This window comes from Nymphalis io, chromosome 7, assembly GCF_905147045.1.
Source record: "Nymphalis io chromosome 7, ilAglIoxx1.1, whole genome shotgun sequence".
Classification (NCBI taxonomy): domain Eukaryota; kingdom Metazoa; phylum Arthropoda; class Insecta; order Lepidoptera; family Nymphalidae; genus Nymphalis; species Nymphalis io.
Window position 1 is genome coordinate 5503334 of NC_065894.1, and position 23464 is coordinate 5526797.

Sequence of the window (23464 nt, forward strand, 5' to 3'; positions counted from 1 at the left end):
GCGTTCTTACCATTAGGCCATCTCGGCTTTTTAATAGCAATACATTAACATATTAATCATGGGTTACCTATCCATATTATTTAATTAATATAAAATAAATCTGTAATAACTTAGGTCAAGCTCCGCGTCCCAGGTATAAACCACATTATATTTCTTAGAAATATGAAGCATCTACACCTTGGCCACGCTGTTTGGACTACAAAGAATTACGATGATATTTAAATATTTGCATAATATATAAACAAGGAGATATTAAAAATTCTCAAGTGAGGACATCGCTTAAAATGTCTGGTATTTCGCATCGCTAACTGTTCTCATAAATATATATTATATATACAATTATTACTTGTGTTAGTGTTTCAACATACCGAACCTTAACAATAGATCATTTGAATGTAAGTGGCGACCGTCCAAACGGAGACTTGAGTAGGCGTTCGGCTTTTTGGCGGGTAAGCCTGTTGTTTACTCTGCGCCGTGTTTAAATTTTCACTAATTAGCAATACAAGAAACAATACCGAATTGTAATCGATATTTATTCAATTGTATACGTGACAATGCTAAATTTATCCTTTAGAAAATTGTATAATGATTGGTGTTTTCGGACGACAACTTCAAATGAACTGTCAAGTTTTAAGGCGAACATTTAGACGATAATGAATGACGAAACCTAACCTTACATAGCTATCGCGTTAGTTACTTAGTGTAACGGACGATATTCTTTTGTTTTGTTTCAATGTCACACTGTATTTGTACGTTGCAAGCCACTTAACCATGCTGGGCGAAAATTCATCCATATTCGTCACCATATCTGTGACAATATGGCGAATTTTATTTTATAATGTCTCAAAATGTAAGTAATTTTTTAAATACTGGTTAATTAAAATTGAGCACTACTTTATTAACCATTCGCTCCATTTTCTCCGACAAACAATTTTGTATAGCCTAGAAGTTTGTTTTTAATTATATGACCATTTAAAAAAATATTTAAACACGATTAGATACATACTTCAAATAAAATCTTAATATTACTATATATATCATAAATGAATCGGTCTATATAAAAAACAAGCTAAACCAGCCATGATGACGATAATTATTATCGATACATAAGGGTTTGAAATCTTTATAATACACTGCTAACAATAACTTATTTTACAGATTTATTTTTTTAAAAAAAGAAGAAACGCTTAAAGATGACAATTAATTATTTAAAAGTTTAGTTAATGATCATACTCATTCATTCATTATTTGTTCTTAACAACAAACTTTCGATGAGCTTTTGAACCATGAATCTAATAGACCGCGACGACGTCTAGTATAGACGATATAAATTATCATTGTTACCTTTCGACCGGAACATGCATTTGACCTCTCATCTGTAAAGTAATATTATGAAGACCACTAATGGCAACATTTTGTTCTTAATTGGCGATAGACCTTGTGCAATCCCTTCTATGCACCACCACGTTCTCGTCAGTTTTCTACCAACAAACATTAAATTCAGGTCGTCTTGAGGCTCATTGAAGGGTTAGTGCGCAAGCATTATTATAGAGACAAAGGATACGTCTTTGTAAGCTGAAGATGTCGATGACTATTTACCTCAAATGGACGTTTGCCTGCCTGCCTTACTATTTTAAATTTCGTTAACGATAAATCGTTAACGGCTAAATAGGAGCCATAAATGTTTATTATAAAAAAAACATCACCACCAATCAGATTCTGAACGAGTTTCGTCTAAAAGAGTGTGTGTCGTGAACTTTTATTTTCTGATAATATGATATTTTGAAATACCGTAATACCTTAACCACTACAGATTTTTATTTGAAGTATTTTTTTTAAACTTTCCCGTTTTACAACACCCAACAATATATCGTATTATGTAGCGAAAGTGAAATTAGATTGCTGAGTGAAATATATACGACACTAGGCTGGCTTTTCCCATTGACTTCACACGACTCACCTTACAATAATACAAAGACAATAGGTTTTAAAACATGGATCTAGTATCAACTATAGATATACGTCATGCATTAACACTTACTCAATGCACCTTTGCTCATAAACTTTTTTAGAAATGTATTATTTAACAATAAAAAAAGAATACGAAAACTTTATCATGATCATTAAACGTTTTTATTTAAGATGTTTAAATTTTACACCTACACAGTTTGTTTTTATACCTGAAGTACCAAAATATTTTGGGCACGATTTGTCATTTTCAATTTCTACTGCGCTTTCGTAATAAACACGAATGTGGTAAAGTGTCAGAGTTGCTTAGACCTACATTATTACATATAATTGGAAACCGGATATAGAGAAAACTAAAATATTATTCAAATTTGGAATACTCGTTTGCACAAACTTTCCCAAAATTAATAACATATATCATAAATGATTTATAGAAAGAGATTGTAATCAAGTCATGTCAGGTCAATTCGTTTTAACGTTTGATTAAACTACGCTACAAATGTTACATCATTAATTTATTTAAGGAAATATTTACCCATATTCCATTTCTGTACGCTTGCGAAAGATTTGATCACCGACGAGATTATTTTTAGTTTGATAGCGAAGTCGTTGGCGCGGAAATAGGTTTATTAGCAGTATTTAAAAAAATGTGAGTAATCGTTGCTCTGATAAAAATGTAGAGGCGAAAAACATTATATATGTTTCTTCACAGTTGAATAACATTTTCTTATGAACGTTCATAGGAAAATATATAGCCCTCATAAAATAAGCTGTGGGCATTCTAGCTATTACTAGACTATAAACCAGCTGGATTGTGCGTACAAAAGTACGCAGTCCAGCTTGTTATTATGCTTTTGTTTAACAATTAACAGTTTATTTCAAGCTAGTGTTATATGATTCTTCTGGAACTCGCATTCCGGATGTTTCTTTTTAATAATAGCCTTCGTTGGATGAAAATATCCCAGACGGCGGATTTGCGCACCCACACTAGAAATTATTACCATCTAGTTTAATACACATTATTCAGCATGTATCCATGTGGTGTTTACTTTTAAATCAGATACGATACGCAGAAATTGAAACAAATTTATAATTATTTTTATAGTACTTACGGAATCCACCGCATTTAAATATTCACTTCAACAATGGCGCTGAATTTCTAAATTGAACTAATTAAGGACTAAAAATGCTTCTATCTGTTTGTCATATATGGGATTTCTAAGTAATTTTGTCCTTTCATGTTAGTTTAAAGATTTTGTAGTACAGAATCCGCAATATCAGCACCGATGTCGTTTAAGCTTCTGTAGTAAAGTAGTAACAGCCTGTAAATGTCCCACTGCTGGGCTAACCTCCTCTCCCTATTTGAGAAGGTTTGGAGCTTATTCCACCACGCTACTCCAATGCGGATTGGTGGAATACACATGTGGCAGAATTTCGATGAAATTAGACACATGCAGGTTTCCTCACGATGTTTTCCTTCACCGAAAATCACGAGATGAATTATAAACAGCAAATTAAGCACATGAAAATTCAGAGGTGCTTGCCCGGGTTCGATCCCACGTTCATCGGTTAAGATTCACGCGTTCGTACCACCGGGCCATCTCGACTTATAAGCTTCTGAGAGTTGCAATATTAAGAAACAATGCTAATGTAGGTATAGATAGTGCACACGGCTCCGATAAACGCGATCAATCCGTATCTCTCAACGGCACTTATTGTAAATAGGAGTGCATACACTCGTAACAATGATTTTTTATTAAATTATATATTGGTCTTTTCAGGTATTAATATACACCACACCAGAATATCATTGGACACACCCATACAGGACTATTAGAGAATTAACCAGGTATTGTTCGTTAATAGCAATTTATGAAAAAACTTTTTCCTATTTGAGGTAACTTTAATTTGCGGCTAGTGACTTTTTATTTAGTAAAAACTTTTTAATTTATTATATTAAAGGATAATTTTAGATTAATCACAAGACAAAAAGAAAAGACAGTGAAAGTTTGTTCTTTATATCACAGAAAATCGTTCTTTTTACAAATAGCTTATAGCGAATATAAAATAAAATAAAAAAATCACAATCAACTTCCACAAAACTTATAGTAGACTATCGGTCGATGATCCTTTAGCTTCCCTCCCCCAGATACCCCTCGACCTCCTCGATATTTGTTTACTAGCAAGTATGCCGGTTAACGGTATTTCTTATTGTTTATCAAATGATACTAAGTTGGCTTCGAACCAATACGGAACACCTTCGCAGGTGTGTCACTTGTTGATTAGCATTCTGAACGCAAACTAGGACGCAGATTACTTAAATATAATTGGCCACAATTTAATTTGATATCAATTGAACAAACACGGTTGAAAATGTTTGCACTACAAACGTAAGCATATGGACAAGTGTTATAATAATGATATCACTATATATAGCTCTAACTCATAATAGCTTACCTTATTTTAAACACGAATCGTTTTGATTTTTATAATATATGTAATTTGCTTAATTTTGGTTGTAAAACGAGCAATAATTGAGCCGGGGCATTTAAGTGTATATATATTTTTTTAATTTAAATTGTATTTTACTAACTTTAATATTATCTTATCAATCATTTAAAAACAGTATTTAACAGAATTCATATTGTAATAAAAAATAACTTAAATAAACAAAGCAGAAAAATTACAGTAGAATTCTTTTTTTTTTTATTTAAGTTCGTACTCCACAAAACTTTTGCGTCCCGTATCTTCCCTTATCATTGTTAATTTATGATCTGATTTGGCTCCGTTATATTCTTATGAATAAAATTGAACTATTTACAAAATATATAATACATAAAAATTTATTAAAAACGATTTAACGCCTAATTAACGATTACTACTAACATTTGAATTCAAAATGTCATTGCGACATGAATCTGACTTACTAGTCTAACTTGAGTACCGCCCCCGGCCCACTGAAGTTATCAATCAATGTAATCACCAATTGTTTTATCATTGTATATTTGATATAATATTAATTTCAATTAATCAAATAATAATGAATAGCAAAATAACATAACATTTCTTAATTTAATAAACAATAATAACAAATGTTTTACCAATTTAAATTTAGAATGTCAAAAATATATCTTTAAATAAGTACTTTATACTTATGTATTTTATTAAATATATATTCATCTGTATATCTTACGATGAAGTTACAAAATAAATAATATGGTATAATTAGTAAACATAGTCTTCCGAAATATGTCGGATATTTTATAAATAAATTATGTTTAAAACGAAATAGCTTATAATAATAAGATTATTAACACTTACGTTTAATTTACTCGTAAAAGTTGTACGAATAACCGTTTTTCAAGGTTAGTTTCGCTATTAAAATGAGCCATTAATATCATAATAAAATATTTATAACATTTCATCAAACTGGTGACACACAAATAATATAAATGAAAAACTTAAAAACCAATTTCTATTGTTTAGCAAATTTTATTAAAAAACATAACATCAAGTTTTATATTTATGAAGTAAATATAGAAAATATGTTAAACTAGTTTCTATATTCTGTTTTTAAAGTTATAGTAAATTAAAAAAAAATGGGCTGGATTTTAAAATGTTTGCGCCACTAAATCTTTTTTCTCTTAATAAATATTCATGGTGCATACCGACTTTCCGATATCTCGTCACTTAAAACTGGATATTTATAGTTTGCAATTAATTGAGGCATCGAAATATGAATTTTTGTAGCTTTCTAAACATGTTATTTCTCGCACAGACGCTTTCATCGATTATCCGTTCAACGCTGTCTTCCATAAGTACCTTCGTTCCATTGCTGTCTTATTCACGAATTGTCACAACCATTATCGCATAACATTATTGATATTATCTGACTAAAATTATAGTCATTAGTTTTAATTTTAATTGTTCATGAAAAGTTTAATTAATTAGCTATGAAATTTATTTGCATGTGCGAAAACGTTTATGTATATATTATTATTACATAGTTGTAATTATTTTTTGAATATTGATTGATTATTAGACCATAGATAGTTTTTAATAAAACATTTAAGAATTATTTTAGTAATTTTTTTTATTGAAATCGTTTTAGCTATTTTTTAATTATATATACTAAATATTTTGTTCGCTTACTCAATACCACTTCAACTATTCCAGTTGTTGTATATATTTATATATGTATACATCAAATCTACTTAACTCTGAAGTACCCTCGAGGGTTATTTCTTACAACCTGTAATAAATACAAATTGTACATAAATCAAAACTAAGATAGATGGTTTTGGGACTGAAAATAAAGGCCATATATCATATCGAAGTGGTACTAGCCAAATATTTGACACGTCAAATAATTCATTAAAGTACGATTTGCGATTATGATGCGATCAGTAATATTTAGTTAATTTTAGGCATTAACGTAGATCATTACATTAACTATTATTAACGTATTACACATTAGTTTATATTTGATTGTTGTATCCGTCATAGTATTGATGTTCTAACTAAAGAATATATTATTTGTTATCATCAAATAACAATTGTAGTTATTAAAAGAATTCCTAGACCAGCTCTAAACGACTATTGCATAACACATAACAAATAAATATAACAATAGCCTATCAACTGTCAGTCTTGTGAATGACATTCTGTCTAACAGTTTCGTAGTTTCGAGCGTCGAAACGATGGTACAAATCTAAATAACACTACACCTGCACTTTATTTTAGCTCACGCTGGCCGTGAGAGTCGCAAGGTGATGCGGGATTATTTTGAAATTCTAGGTCGAGTATGTTTTGTCTCAGGGACATTTTCACCGAGCTCGCCTAAATATTATATACTACAGCAGTTTGACATTTTTAGTGTACCTTGGAGATAAATATATTGCTTTAGATTTTATCGCCCATTATACGTTTGTTCGTTTTAGTTTTTATTAAGATATTCTGATGATATACAACGAGAATATAAAGCAAAAATACATTCAAACATATCAAGCGAAATAATATACTTTTTTTTTATAAAATATAATATATTATATTATACCTACTATTTCCTCCAAGTAAATCCTACTAAATTCTAAATACTTCGAACAGCATTAATATTTGAGTTGTAACTAATAGTGTATTAAACTTGTATTGTATTATATTGTAATAAACTGAAAAAACCAAATAAAACCTGTCGTGATATCATAAACTGCGCTCGTTCCAATCTTTCGACCTTACAAAAGTTAAGAAGATTTATGATATAGCCTTTAAGGCAGACCTTTAAGGTATTATGCATGTAAAAATCGTCCCCGTTACCTCCACCGTTAATCTGATGACACGGGTAATATACAGCATATTGTAGGTCATACTTAATATCGGGTATATTATTAGTACTCTGTCCTGTGCCAAGAGGCAAGTTTCAATGATGACTCATTAATATAATTTCTTGTCAGAATGCAGTTCGATCACTTTTGTGTTGTTGATATTTTTTATATTTCACGTGGTCTTTTTATATAAATTTAAATTGTTAACATTTTGACATTTATGTGTATGCCATTCTTATTTCAGAATTATAATTTGTTTGTATAATTAATATTATATTTTATTAAAATTAGAATGGAATTTGTGAAACGTGAGAAGGTTAGGCAACTAGATTAGAAAATATCATTGAATTAACAACAAATAATACTGAGGATGTCAAGAGAAGATTCAACGATTAGGTAAATTATAACAAATTGACGTAATAGCTATTGTAACATTTTTTTTCAATCTATTAATCTGTGTTAACGTGACTTGCATGACGGTTGCTGACAATGAATGAAGGTTGACGATACATTAATTGTTTAGTAATTTAAATATTATTATTAGGCTTATTATTCTTTATTACAAATCTAATAAATAAAAAGATTTAATTTCTATCTCGATATGAAACGTTTTATTTGGTATATTATCATTATCATTTGTCTAAACACGTAGAAAACCTGTAAAACTTAAGGAATTTTCAAAATAACTATAACATTTCTTAGGTTGACATTCCAAAAATTCCGAAAGTCGAACCGATTGAAATTACTTTGCAATTTGAAGCTAAAATATTTTGAAAACTGTTAAACGAGTAATGTCGATAACAATATCAACTCGAAGACTTTATCATCGCTCCATATCCTTTGTCCTCATTCCCAATTTTCGTATAAAAAATATTTATAAACTCCTTTACAATTTCAATTTTATAACTGTAGTTATTGTGTCATATCCATGAACAGTGAGCCGGGTTATAAATCAATTGATTTTATTGCCACTGGCTTCCGTGGTCGCATGGTCGTGTCGTTGTCGTTCCACGTGAGTGAAAGAACAGTCTAATTGTCAATGCCGATAGAATGTAAGCCATTTGCTGAATGAACTCTATAGGAGCATTTATCAGCTGTGGCCTTGAGACCAATCATTTACATTTCATAGGTGCGCCATTTACTAAGTCCAGTATATGAACAAGATCACTACATAGGCATAGCTACGAGTATTGTAGATAGACTCAATGAAGTTTCACCTGCTTGTAGTAGCAGCTGCAAAGTTCTTTATTGGTGCATTTTAATACTTTTTTGCATCTATGAATTATCTCATTAAAGACGCTCATTCTTCATCATTTTATTTTAGATACGAATATTTTACTTCATATATTAATGTTTTTGTAGACCAGCTTACAAGAAAACTAAACAAAGCATTTTTTTTTAATCTATCGAGCTTAGTTTACGATTTATTGATTTCTTATTCATCATTATACAATAAAAATAACTAAAAATGTAAATATGAAACTATCTATATAGGCAAAAATAAAACAAATCAGTAACTTTTTCTTCTTTTTTTTTTGGTAGCTATTGCCGAGCTTTAGTGTTTTATTAATTAAAAAACAGAAAAAAGTTCGAAACATGTAAATCAAAATAAAATATATATAAACATATATTTATATATGTTTCCCTCTATGATCTATCATTAGAAACTATCTTGACCATCTGATGTTTGACATTTCCAACAATGGTATTACCAATGTACCTATCAATATAGCTCATTTGCGAGCTATTTTCAATATTGCAACTTTCATTGTTGCCCAATGCAACAACCTAACGAGGCCAAATGCGTGATTGCTGCATTAGTTTTGTTTGGAAATGTTTAATCTTTGTTCTGGCTCTGAGGATATAAAAATATTATAGAATCCTTTCTATTCACAGTAACGTTTATGTATATCGATTGACACTCTGTTTGAGATTATTAGCCTTCGACATTCGCACGAACATATATGTATTTTTTCACGGTGAAGGTTGCTATACTATTTTCTTTGTTTCCCTATATGGTGCTACAGGATATCAACTTTTATATCGTTCAACTGTTCGCCATGATAATTGGCATATACACAGACAGGACAACTAAAGATATGTGATGAAATGTAGATAGCAAAATTTATGTATGTACATCTATTTTAGAAAGAGTTGATGTTTACTGATAATAACAATAGCTCTCAACAATTCAAAGGTCAGGTATCCATAACAAAAATATGTATAAGTTCAATAATAACCGAAAGGGCGAAACTCCACTAAATTGTCACTAAACGGTCACGATGCGTTCCCGATTCAATTCCCATCCTATAACTATTCTATTCATCCTATATCTATGGGATCGGAACCAAACTGATATCATGTTACCATATACAGTTCCAAACTTTTATGTCTTTTTTTGTAGAATAGGACGAGCATTAGGGCCGCCTGATGATAAGTGGTCACCAACGACAATAGACATTGGCATTGTAAGAAATGTTAATCATCGCTTACATCACCAATGCGCCACCAACCTTGGAAACTGATGTTATGTCCCTTGTGCCTGTAATTACACTGGTCCCTTACCCTTCAAACCGGAACACAACTATACCAAGTACTGCTGTTTTGCGGTAGAATATCTGATATGTGGGTGGTACTACAGACGAGCTTGCACAAAGCTCTACCACTAGTACAGTCAGTGGATAACTAAATTAAACAATAGTAAAACGGGTAAACACCAACGATTACATTCCGATTCAAATGGATTAGGTAACAATTTGTTTGTAGAATTTGTCCCTGTAATAAATCAATAGTATGGATTTAATACACAGCTTAAATGCAAACCCATTATCAAGTCATTGCTGAATATTGATACGTATACATTCATTCTGAATATATTTTGTTTATTTTCCTTTAATACAAGGCAAATAATTAATATATAATATTTAAGTATGTTTTTGATCCATTTACTACACACGTCAATAAAAATAATAATAGAATACACAACGCAAATATCTGGATAGTACACTCACTGTTATTTTATTGCTCAGAAATACCAAGGTATTGTTGTGTTTCGGTTTATAGGTTGAGAAAGACAGTACAGGGAAGAGATGCATAACGTTTTAGTTGGTAGGCTTATATATGTTGTAAGAAATGTTTTATGCTTCGAGTGCGAGTGTTTATTTACCATCAGGTTACCCTTCTGCTGATTTGCTTTCTTATAAAAAATAAACAAAATGACAAAACATTAGAAAGTCAAATAAATATTTATTTATTTATTTTCCATTAAAATTGTATTGTCATATGTGCGAAATTTTTAATGTGAATTTTCAATAATGAAAAAACTAAATAAAACGCATTCTAATTTTTAGTAAGATTATTGTTGATTTACGAGTAAATAGTTTTAAAAAACCAATGACGTCATATATGAGTAATCTAATCATATATTGGTATTGCTTCGTGTATACATACATAGCTTTAATTTTTATCAAATGTCCTTAGGTTAAACACGGGACATTTCCTCATTTATTGAAATGTAAATAATGGACGATATATATTATGAATATCTCAAACTAAAAATTATTCATGATATACGATACGTGAATATACACCTATTTCATCCGACACGTTACAAATTGTACGTTTCAAATAATTATTATTAATCTTTTTCAATTGAGAAATTCGAAATCAATGTTAAATAATATTGTCTCCTTAATAAATGGTAAATGGTTTTGTAGACTTTTTTTGTATATTAACAACGCCTTGAATAAACAGAATTTAATTGTAAAATTAACTGTACATAACACATTAATAATTACTCAGAAACGTGACTTAACGAACTTTGTATTGTATTAAAAATAAACGTAAACATAACAGGTATTGTCAGTATACCATTATAAAAATATTGTTATTTCTATATTTGCCTGCTTTCGTTCATAAATGACAAAATTATTAATGAATAAACGTCATTGTTTAACAATATTCTGTTAATAAATAGGTTTATATTTGCCGATAACTTATAATATTTACTTTTAACAAAAACGCATAGAAGGAAAAATACATGCTGTCATTTAATTTTTTACTATTAAATTTTCTAATTGATAATTTAATCATAAAACGTGTGAGTCACAATATGTTTGTGACTAGCGGACGCACACGACAAAAATAAAATAATTAACATAAACAAAGTTATATCAATGCAACCAGTACTATTCTGTTTTCACTCGTAAAATGTTGAAAATCAACTTACGATGATTTTATTTTTATGTATGTATGTTATGTATCATTTTAATACTACATTAACATTAACCATCGTGTAAACTAAAAAAAGTGATTCAATCTATAAAAGTTTAGTTATTCGTTCCCTTACGCAATTAAATCATGTTTCAACGAAAGTTATTCTTGTAACATATATAAAAGATTTGTTAGTTAGTAACAAGATTCTACATTACAAACCGGTAGTAACTTTACAACTCTTGTAAAATGACGATTCAAACGTCACGACGATACTTGTGGGTACTTGAATAAATTAGATTTTGACTTTGTTATCCTATAAAAAAAAAACAATTTAAGTAATTAGGAAATCTATCTCCATCTGTTTAGTTATTATTATATATTTTTTAATTACTTAATATTAAATCGGCCGTACAATACGCTGCAAATACCAGAATAATAATACATACAGAAAGTGTTAGCTAATAGTCATTCGCGAATTTCGATGACAGAGGGTCGGACCCTCCGCTGTCTCCCCCGTAGCTGCAGTATTGATTAACAGCACTTGGGGCTGCAATTTAATGGGATTCCTAATATTTTACATTCAACTGAGCAAAGGTGCTTTGGTAACAATATACAAACGAATCAAATGTCACGAAGTTGCAAGACATAATATACAATCACAAAGATCAATTATAAATAAGCTAACTAAATATTATACCAACTATAGTTTAAATAATTAATGTACTGTTTATTAGTGCTTAAGACTTTTACACGTAATTTTTGTTTTAATAGAATTATTGTAGTTTAACATACTCAAATGCTCGCAGTGCAGTGCTCGCACCTTGAAGTAGTAAATTTATATGTACATAGATATAATAGGTGTTCTTCGCGCTTTAACATGCATTACTGTTTCACACAGCTTGTTATATTGGTTTAAGTTTATGGTTACTGCTCCGCTCCTTAGGATCGTAGCGCAGAGTTATAGCCTTTAAATATTCCTCATTAAATCGCATATCTAAAGCTAAAATAATTATTCAGAATACTCTGATATTTGCGCATCCAATCATTTATGTCTAGGTCTACGAAGTAACAGCCTAGGGGCCAAAAATAATATCATTTTACCCTACACGCTTCGGAATGGGAAGGCCTCAAATGTTAAATTGTCTAGTGGCCTATGATCTCTTACTCCGGGCCTGCATTCAACAATACATATACTATATCAAATAATAATATATAAATTGATTATAGGAACATAACACACACATTCAATGCCTTTGTATTGTACATTGACACAACACATTCGAATAGTAATTGATTGAATAAAAAGTAAATAATTTGTATAAATGCACTTAACACTTCATCACAGAACGTTTTACTTGGATATAAAATGTAACAAAATACTCTGCCTCTTTCCAGACCTTTACAGCATGGTGCAACAGTCACCTGAGGAAGGCCGGCACTGGCATCGAAAACATCGAAGATGACTTCCGCAATGGACTTAAGTTAATGCTATTGCTCGAAGTCATCTCGGGTGAAACTCTACCCAAGCCCGACCGCGGCAAGATGCGTTTCCACAAGATCGCCAACGTCAACAAAGCGCTGGATTTCATTGCATCCAAAGGTTAAAAACTCTTTACTATTACTATTCTTGTCATCTGGTATTAGACCTTTGTTAAGCTTTACCACACACAGTTCGGCGATACCACACACTCATTAAATTTTATCCACCGACAACTGCAATATTTTGCGTGGTATTTTTGTTTGAAGGTTGTGATAGTGCATATTGATAGACAGGCACATAACATCTTGTGCCTCTTCGTTAGCGGCTATTTACAGTAAAAGAAATGCTTCACATTACTTACACTGTCAATGCCTAAGAGCGATGGTGACACTTACCATCAGGTGACGACACATCTGCCTGCTTACCTTCGATAATTATATATATTAAAAAATGTAGTATATTTCCATAGCTAATGTGGGGACGTTAGAAAATAATTTTCGCAAAATATCACCATCGCAACTCGATCAGGTATTGGCATAATCTATTTTTATCTGCCCTAGAGTATAGCGGCCCATACCCACTTCTTTAAGAAGCCTTATAAAAATGTTATAGTAGAATTATGTAAATTACATTTACAGGTAGAAAGTTTGTTTAAAATGATAAAATTTTACTTTCGAAACAATACACAAATATATAATAGTTTTAACTGACATTCAATTTTATTAGCAAAATCTAGAAAGTGCTAGAAAACAGCTTGTAAATGGTTAATTCGCTTCTTCATTAACTCTCTAATAGTAATAGAATTTAAATGATCTTTAGCAAGCCAAACTAATGGAAGTTTATTCTTAGAAACATTAGGGTCAAGGCACCTGTCTTCAGCTCACTTCGTCTTACAGTAATTATTGATACTATTAAGATGAATATTTATGTTGCCTCTTGGCATCTCGAAGATATGTATATTTAGTTCTATAATGAAATTATGCCTTGAGGTTCTTACTATTTCAACTAAATTAGAATGACTAGCTTTAATTTATCAAAGCTATTTAGTTTATTAATTATATCATTGTTTTATTTTATACTAAATCTTAATGTTACCTAAGTAACTTCACCATGTAATTTAACAAAGTTTCTTGACCTAGTCAGCAATGATCCTCTTATAGAATAATTGCTAATGCATTCCTAATCTAAGGTAATGTGAATTCGCTTACAATTTAATATAGCGAAAAAGGTTAACGACTTCTAAAATGTTAACCATTATGTATCTTTTGATGAAATATGTTCATCATTAATGGTATTTTATATATATATTTTTTATACTTCAGGTGTAAAATTGGTATCCATCGGTGCTGAAGAAATCGTCGATGGTAACCTTAAGATGACGCTTGGTATGATTTGGACCATCATTTTGAGATTCGCTATCCAAGACATCTCGGTAGAAGAAATGACCGCAAAGGTATAAATAATAAATCATTTCAATTCTCTTTAATCTATTAAACGTCTATCAAACGTGACTAATACATTTGTCTCTCAAATTACAGGAAGGTCTACTTCTCTGGTGCCAACGCAAGACTGCACCTTACAAGAATGTCAATGTTCAGAACTTCCATCTTTCCTTCAAGGATGGTTTGGCCTTCTGTGCCCTTATCCACAGACACAGGCCTGACTTGATTGATTACAGTAAACTCTCCAAGGACAACCCACTTGAAAACTTGAACACCGCATTCGATGTCGCGGAGAAGTACCTCGACATACCCCGCATGTTGGATCCTGACGGTAAATACTTTAATATTTATGTCAACAGAACTGATATTGATTACATTTAAAAAAATACACTGGCCTAAAGAGGTTACTCAAACGAATAATGTTATATAATGCAAAAACGTCAAGTAACTCCTACGGACCCTCCGTTGAGGATTCTCGAGGACAATAATGCTAAAGTTATAATAAAAAATGTAAACAATGAATCACAGATGTAGCTTAATATGCTGGATATTACAGACCTTATAAACACGCCCAAGCCGGACGAACGCGCCATTATGACCTATGTGTCATGTTACTACCACGCGTTCCAAGGCGCGCAACAGGTACAAAAACAAAATGGCTGCCAAAGAATTCGATACCCGAGCCCCTAACGCCAGGCCTTTGTGTGTCACTTATAGCATGATCCGAATGTACTAGCATTACAGTTAATGTGGGGGAGCACTGGATTTGTGTTGGTAATGGGAGCCACTCTAGACATAGGATCAAATAGTAAATTTTCAGCTGGTTATTAGCAACCACCTCTGTCTGTCGCTTTCTGCTTAAGGCTTCTTGGTAAACTTAAACTTTCCGTATTGGCTTTATATGTATACGAAAAATCATCATTTTGTAAGTTTACCTGTTTCATGTATTTCAAATCATTCAACATAAATCTGAACATTTTATCTTTCAAGCTCCCATAACCATCCTCCCCTACATGTTTTTTAAATACCAAATCATGATATTACCCTGATTAAGAAATTTTATTGTTTAATTAAATTCTATCGTAATAAAACTATTCATAGTTATATTAATACATACCTTATATACCTTTGTATTACTTATTGCAGTGCAGATAATTAGTTTAAAAATAACAGTATTTTAAGCTTTTTTGTTATTAACTATATCATAGTGTTAAAAAATACAGACCGCCTGGGATGTTTGTGTTGTCCTTTTTATTATATATTGACACTCCATTCGACTTTCAATATTTATAATTCCAAACATTAAAGTATTGTAGCAAGCGTTTATTTAGCTATTCATATACAATTCAAATATCCCATATCTTAAGTAATATATAAACATCGCATGAACTAACTCCGTGTCGCTTGCGTGCCGCTTAATAGATCTGCAGAATACCGCCATGCCGGACGAGAGAGCCGTCATGACATACGTCTCGTCCTACTACCATTGCTTCTCAGGTGCTCAGAAGGTTTGTCCTGTCACTTGTTATGTCGTGTGAAGTTTTTATTGGCTTATAACCTTTTTAAATGTATTTATTCTATTTCGATTATGTTCCTCCCAGAGTTTTGAAAATCATAAATGTTTTCCAACCCAATTTTTTCACTTTCCACAAAATATAATATTTTATGAATTGAACAGCGAATTAAAATTAAAATTGAATAGAAAAGCTGTGTTAATATATATAATATAATACTTAAAATGTCTGTCACTTTGCACTTTACTTAAATAAATATTATTATTTAATTGTTTATTTTGCATTTTATATTTTTTCGGCTCTGGGTAATATTATCCCGGTATTCAATTAATCAAAAACGACTTTCTTAAATTACTAAAACAGGCCGAAACCGCCGCGAACCGCATATGCAAAGTTCTCAAGGTCAACCAGGAGAACGAACGCCTCATGGAAGAGTACGAACGCCTCGCTAGCGACGTAAGTATCAGCTCGTGATGCGTAACAATTACTTTGACTTAGTGGACCAGGTTTATCTCATAATATATATGTGTAGTTATTGGACTGGATACGGCGCACCATGCCGTGGCTGAACAGCCGTCAAACGGACAACTCACTCGCTGGCTGCCAGAAAAAACTGGAGGACTACCGTACTTACAGGTAATATCAAAGTACTATAATAAAATTTGTAATTTATTGATAAGATATTTTATTAAAAAAACTCTATTTTATTCCAATCTTAAAAACCCGTAGTAAATGGAAGCTAATAATAATAAATAATGTTATATTTTCCTCTGAATATATCAGGCGTAAACACAAACCACCACGTGTAGAGCAGAAGGCCAAACTGGAGACTAACTTCAACACCCTACAGACCAAATTGCGCCTTAGCAACCGTCCCGCCTACATGCCAACTGAAGGCAAGATGGTCTCAGTAAGTTGAAGATATTGTTATATCAAATTTCTACATACAATATCGTATCTACTTTTTTTTAAAAACAACTAATAGCCAAATACATATAAAATTAAATATTTTTCGTAAATCTCAATGAGATTAAACTTAAGTTCATCGTTATTAGGACATCGCTCAAGCATGGAAGGGTCTGGAAATCGCTGAAAAAGCATTCGAAGAATGGCTGCTGAGCGAGATGATGCGTCTTGAGCGTCTGGAATACCTCGCCCAGAAGTTCAAGCACAAGGCTGATATCCACGAAGACTGGACCAGAGGTAAATAGAAAATAAACTTTTTGGTTCAAAAAATATTCTCTTGTCGCGTTGATTCGAGCAGTCTCATCTTCAGCCATTATATATTTTTACATAACTTTTGGATCAAGATAAAATTAAAAATATTATATATATTTAATAAATTCTTAATACGATTTTTAAATGTCGCGTATGTCATCTGTAGTAAACAGAGATTATGATGATTCCTATCCAGGTAAAGAAGAGATGTTGCAGTCGCAAGACTTCCGTCAGTGCAAGTTGTACGATATTAAGGCTCTGAAGAAGAAGCACGAAGCCTTCGAGTCCGACCTCGCCGCGCACCAAGACCGCGTAGAGCAGATCGCAGCCATCGCGCAGGAACTCAAGTGAGCACTAGTAGACTAGGTGCTAGAGCACAGAGCTTTATGATACGCGTCATATATATTGTGGTATAATCACGAGTGGCTGTGCAGACATAGGATTTATGAGCAGAGCGTGCAGTGTTTGTAACTAAGCTGCAGACAGATAAGTACACACATTGTCGTATAGGCACCTTAATAACCTTAATAGGCAATTGTTATTTTTTCACTATTTTCTTAGCGACATCCCGAAGAGCCTAACTGCAGACAGGCAAACTTATATTGCGCGTATTCCTTTTTTTTTTACATTCACACACGGCCATCTGATCCTAAATTAAGCAGAGCTTGTGCTATGGAAACCAGACAACTGATATAATACATATACTACTTTTCTTTTGTAATATATTATATACCTTTGATATGTAACAAACGAATACCAATTTTTTATTACGAATTACAATACAAAGTACTTAACAATCACTTTCATTGTTTCTGCTGATTCATCTAAACTTTCGTAAATTAAATTTTATACCACTCGTAAAACTTTCAATATAATAGAACTCCACGACTATAACAATTACGACACAAATCGTTAAAAGATATTTTTATTATAACCTAATTAATTTGTCGTGATATGTAAATATTGAATAGATTTTACTTTCAATTTTTAAATTTGTCGTCGTGAGTAAAATAGCTTATTGGGCGAAAAACGCTCGTAAAAGTGTGTAAAAAAATTAACCACTAAATACCAGTAATATTTTGTAATAATAGTATTTTGTAATTAATTAAATATTATACAGGCTAATTTTCGATTACATAAATAAATTAAATGAGTGCCTATAGAATAGAGTAACCGCATTTGCATTAATTAAAACAAAGTGATGACTCGTTATTTTGTAACATAATAGTTAGAATTATAATGAAATTGTTACAATTATGACATCGCCAAGAAAAAATAAAAACCAGCAATTTGAAGGTTTTTTATGTTGCGATGTTTCGGAGTATAACGCTTGGAGTATCTGCCCAAACTAACTGGCGACTATCGCCCGTCGCGCCCGGCAGCACGCTGGAGTACCACGAGGTGGGCGCCGTGAACGCGCGCTGCCAGCGCATCTGCGGGCAGTGGGACCGCCTGGGCGCGCTCACGCAGCGCCGCCGCCTGGCGCTGGACGACGCCGAGCGCGTGCTGGAGCAGATCGACCTGCTGCACCTCGAGTTCGCCAAGCGCGCCGCGCCCTTCAACAACTGGTGAGCGCCCTTCGCTCCGACTGATGTTATTATCGATTCGCCCGACCAATATACTATTTTGGGAAAACTAATACTCCGTCGTAGTGATCGAATGCTTTAGATAAAATGAAGTTTATCTTCTAATTAAAAAAAATCGCCAAACTTTTTGTCATTCCATAAGAGTCACGAGAAACAATCCAATATAATATAATCCAATATTCAGGCTGGACGGCACTCGCGAAGATTTGGTTGACATGTTCATCGTACACACCATCGAGGAAATCTCTGGCCTCATGGACGCGCACGCTCGCTTCAAGGCCACACTGGGCGAGGCGGACAAAGAGTACCAGGCCATCGTCAATCTCGTCCACCAAGTCGAGTCCATCGTCAAGCAACACCAAATACCCGGAGGCCTGGAGAACCCCTACACCACGCTAACCGCACACGTCAGTACCTAGATACTAAGTAGATTAGAACTCTTAAAGCTTTTGTTATATTGAATTTATTTGTTTAAAGTTGTACGTATAAGAGTTCCAATGCCTTTCGGTGATACATAAAAAATGTACGACTATGTTCGTACGTGCTATATTTCGAAGCCCCAGCGCACACAACAAGTAACGAGGACGTTATCTGCAGGAGCTGAACCGCAAGTGGTCGGACGTTCGCCAGCTGGTCCCGCAACGCGACGGCACGCTGGCGGCCGAGCTCCGCAAGCAACAGAACAATGAGACCCTGCGCCGACAGTTCGCAGAGAAGGCCAACGCTGTCGGACCCTGGATCGAACGGCAGATGGACGCCGTCACCGCTATCGGCATGGGCTTGCAGGTACATTACATACAATCATTTATAATTTGAAGCCATTCTTTTTTTGTATTATAGAGGCATACTAAGAAAAGATTTAAAACCTTGAGAAAAAAATGGGTCTTTTTATAAATCCATCTAAAGATAATTGTTGTTGAAGGTTTTCACTAAAAAATGTATATTAATTCACAGGGCTCTTTGGAAGACCAGTTGCACCGGCTGAAGGAGTACGAGGCAGGAGTATACGCATACAAGCCTCATATCGAAGAGCTCGAGCGTATCCACCAAGCAGTACAGGAGGGCATGATCTTCGAAAACAGGTATAATATCTAACATATTTAAAAAAAAAAAAACTTACGAATTAAAAGTTAATGGATGAATTACAAGCCGAGATGGCCCAGTGGTAAGAACGCATAAATCTTAACCGGTGAAGGAAAACATCGTGAGGAAACCTCCATGTGCATAATTTTACTGAAATTCTGCCACGTGTATTCCACCAACCCGCACTGGAGCAGCGTGGTGAAATAAGCTCCAAACCTTCTCCTCAAAAATGGAGAGGAGGCTTTTAGCCCAGCAGATTGACATTCACAGGCTGTTACGGATTACGGAATGAATTACGGCCTCATTAATTTTGTATTATATAAAAAAGGTGCTTATGAGCAATTCATCATCACTACTAACTTTTGCCACAGATATTCACAATACACAATGGAGACGCTGCGTGTAGGCTGGGAACAGTTACTCACCTCCATCAACCGCACTATCAACGAGGTGGAGAACCAGATCCTCACACGCGACTCCAAGGGCATCACGCAGGAACAACTCACCGAGTTCCGCGCTTCCTTCAACCACTTCGACAAGAACCGCACCGGTAAAAATATATATTTATCAATCGCTAAAATTGTAGCAACGATCTTTTTTATTACATAACATTTAGTTACACACACTGCATTTACTTACATATGAATTATATTGAATAAATTACATTGAGGATTTAATTAAATATATCTCGTGTTTAATCAACGAATCATAAATAGGTCGTTATAAATACTTGGGTCAATACTCGATACGCCAAATTGCAAATTAATGTTTCAAGGTCGCCTGGCACCTGAAGAACTCAAGTCGTGCCTCGTGTCGCTGGGCTACAGCATCGGCAAGGACCGCCAGGGCGAGCTCGACTTCCAGCGCATCTTAGCTGTGGTCGACCCCAACAATACTGGTAAGTTAATATAAACATTATTGCATTATTTTATCGAAAAAGTATTATGCTTGACGGAAGATTTCATCATCTATAATTTCTATTTTGTTCATTCAAATTTATAATTATTTTCTGCTATTAAATAGTTAAATAGTAAAGAGAAATAAAATATAACTTTTTTTAATCATTTGTACAGGCTACGTGTCGTTCGATGCTTTCCTGGACTTCATGACGAGGGAATCCACAGACACTGACACCGCTGAACAAGTCATCGACAGCTTTAGGATCTTGGCCGGTGACAAGGTATACTTCCAATATGTTAACATATTGTCAAACAACTATTGTCATTATTAATAAATATTGAGCATCGCTAAAATCAACTAGATGTAGATTTCGTGACGCCACTTCATGTGTCCCGCGAAAAAATTAACTATTTGATAATGGGGTAAATAATAATATATGATATAGTTTCTTCAATTTTAAAAAGACAAAGAACACACTTATTTCGACATAGTTCAGTCACTATTATATGACCTGTGTGTGTGTGTGTTCCAGCCGTACATCACGGCGGACGAGCTGCGACGCGAGCTGCCGCCCGACCAGGCGGAGTACTGCGTGGCGCGCATGCCGCCCTACCGCGGGCCCAACGCGCCGCCGCACGCGCTCGACTACATGGCCTTCTCCACCGCGCTCTACGGCGAGACCGACCTCTAGGTACGACCTCCGTCCTCTCAGGCACAAGAGTACAACCTTAGGTTGACAACGCATTGACGATGTAATAAGATACTTAAACTTCTTGCCGTGCCACTGAGCATCAGTATTTCACTCGTTTGCCTGAAACATAATTTTTTAATAATAGTAGAAATAAAAACGAAAAAACTGATCCCTTTACAGATATTGTCATTCTAAGATAATAACCATTTACCTTATCTGGTCAAGGACCAGTTTTACATTAAAGACAGCGACTGCCCTAATTGAATACAAAACGCAAATTAAGATTCAATTCTCTTAAAAAAAATTACGTGCACATTTATTACATACTTTAATATTACGATTATTACAACAAAACACTAACTGGCTTACTCATAATCATTGCTTAGCTCTTTATTATGTAAACAATGCTGTCTTTCGAATGTCAAATAATTAATGAGAAAGAGCGAAATCAGTTTTTTATTAAACAGCCGCTAAGTAAGACCGTAATGTGAATATGTAATGAATATTCACTTTGCGCACATCACCGTTACCCGTCACTACATAATTATATTACAATTACAAAAAGTAACCTTGACGTTACCGCTTACTTACGGCATAATTGTTACTAATTAGCAATTACTACAACACTACACAGTGACGAAACTTACCTCTTGCTGGTCATAATGCTCAAATATTAAATTAAGTTTGCTATTAAACTACTATATTTACTAAAAGCGAAAGTAAGTTTATTTATTTCTTACTCTTTCACGTCTTAACTACTCTACCGATCATGACATTTTGTATACACGTTGTAAGGAGTAAAAAAGGGCATAAAGTAACTAATCCCCCCCCCCCCCTTACACGCGGGCAGTAACTAATTTCAGAATAATTTTCAGATTAATCAAAGAGTAATAGGTACACGTAATAATATACATAAAGCTAACGTTTGGTGAATATATCTTATATTACCTTCCAAACTGTAGTATCAAAACCTTTAAAATAGACTAACAACATACATACATCACTGAAACTGGATTCGCATAATTTCCACACATTATATGTATATGACTGTTATAAAGCTAAAAATAAAAATGTTATTGCGACGAATGAAATTAACTACACTCTGGCTTTTTTCCAATTATCTCGTCAATATTTGTGCCAGATATCAAAATAAACATTGTACAAAAAAATACAATAAATTAATTTAAAATGTTTCATCATACTCTTTTTATGCAGATCTTTCATCAGATATAATTTGAAAAATCCTCATCGCTCGAAGGTAATACCTCGTTATGGCTAGAGAGATCAGCTCAGCCGCCAACAGCACTAACCAACGTGGCCGAAGATGCGGTATAAAATAACAACACAAAAATTATTTTCTTAACTTGACCTTTGTATTCGCCCTAACTTGGTCAAATTAATGCAAACAATTTTTGTGACAAATTTAGTCTTAAAACAGTTCTGTATTAAAAAAATGTGCAATGTTAAAACCAAAAATGCCATTAACTTTCCTACCATGTTCTTCTCCCTACTTTTGGCTCAAATCAGAAGAAATATCCGTATTTTAACTATTTCTATTTATATATTAGTTAGGTATCTTTTGTATGAAATTATCAGGGAAGTCACAAAGTAAGTATTTGTAAGTTAAAAGATGGTGCTAATGTTAGGCTTGACTAATGTGTGACACCAAAATAAGACTCATTGACATTGTAAGAATGTTTTTGTTATATTTTATTTATTTATAAGCAAACATTATTTATACAAGTTTGATTTTTTTAAATTACTGCCATTAGTAATTATTGTACTTTGATGGTGAGTACATTAAACTTTATGTAAGTGGTTAAATTTCATAAATGTTGCAGGGAAGTGTCACACAAATTATTTATTATCATAGACCGCCATAACTTGCCTGCATCTATTTATTTATCATGAATATCATTTTATATGATAATCGTTTGTGAGAGTATTTTGGTATGAGTACTCTAAATAAATGATCTGCCATATTTTTGTCTTTTAATAATGACTGTGTTGTTAATCCAACCAATTATATTATGAGGAAGCAGTGGT

General features: G+C 33.1%; 2 protein-coding genes across 4 annotated transcripts in view; both read left to right on the plus strand.

The window, feature by feature from the left end:
• Positions 1–23400, plus strand: part of LOC126769381 (alpha-actinin, sarcomeric) — a 32871-nt gene extending 9471 nt beyond the window's left edge. The window contains exons 2-20 of one of the 3 annotated variants that reach the window (XM_050488119.1): positions 12900–13104; positions 14307–14437; positions 14523–14757; positions 14983–15068; positions 15857–15934; positions 16304–16396; positions 16473–16576; positions 16724–16850; positions 16996–17143; positions 17355–17505; positions 18541–18726; positions 18929–19151; positions 19342–19530; positions 19699–19826; positions 20199–20377; positions 20603–20725; positions 20901–21007; positions 21260–21418; positions 22634–23400. In XM_050488119.1, the coding sequence (XP_050344076.1) occupies positions 12900–13104; positions 14307–14437; positions 14523–14757; positions 14983–15068; positions 15857–15934; positions 16304–16396; positions 16473–16576; positions 16724–16850; positions 16996–17143; positions 17355–17505; positions 18541–18726; positions 18929–19151; positions 19342–19530; positions 19699–19826; positions 20199–20377; positions 20603–20725; positions 20901–21007; positions 21260–21418 (2652 nt within the window). In that variant the 3' untranslated portion in view covers positions 22634–23400. Of the gene's footprint in view, positions 1–12899; positions 13105–14306; positions 14438–14522; positions 14758–14982; positions 15069–15848; positions 15935–16303; positions 16397–16472; positions 16577–16723; positions 16851–16995; positions 17144–17354; positions 17506–18540; positions 18727–18928; positions 19152–19341; positions 19531–19698; positions 19827–20198; positions 20378–20602; positions 20726–20900; positions 21008–21259; positions 21419–22633 lie in introns of all 3 variants that reach the window. The other 2 variants (XM_050488118.1, XM_050488117.1) reach the window with 2 other exon arrangements.
• LOC126769419 (serine/threonine-protein phosphatase 4 regulatory subunit 2) overlaps positions 1–23464 on the plus strand; it is a 248837-nt gene that overhangs the window by 220074 nt on the left and 5299 nt on the right. The gene's annotated exons all lie outside the window — the stretch shown is intronic.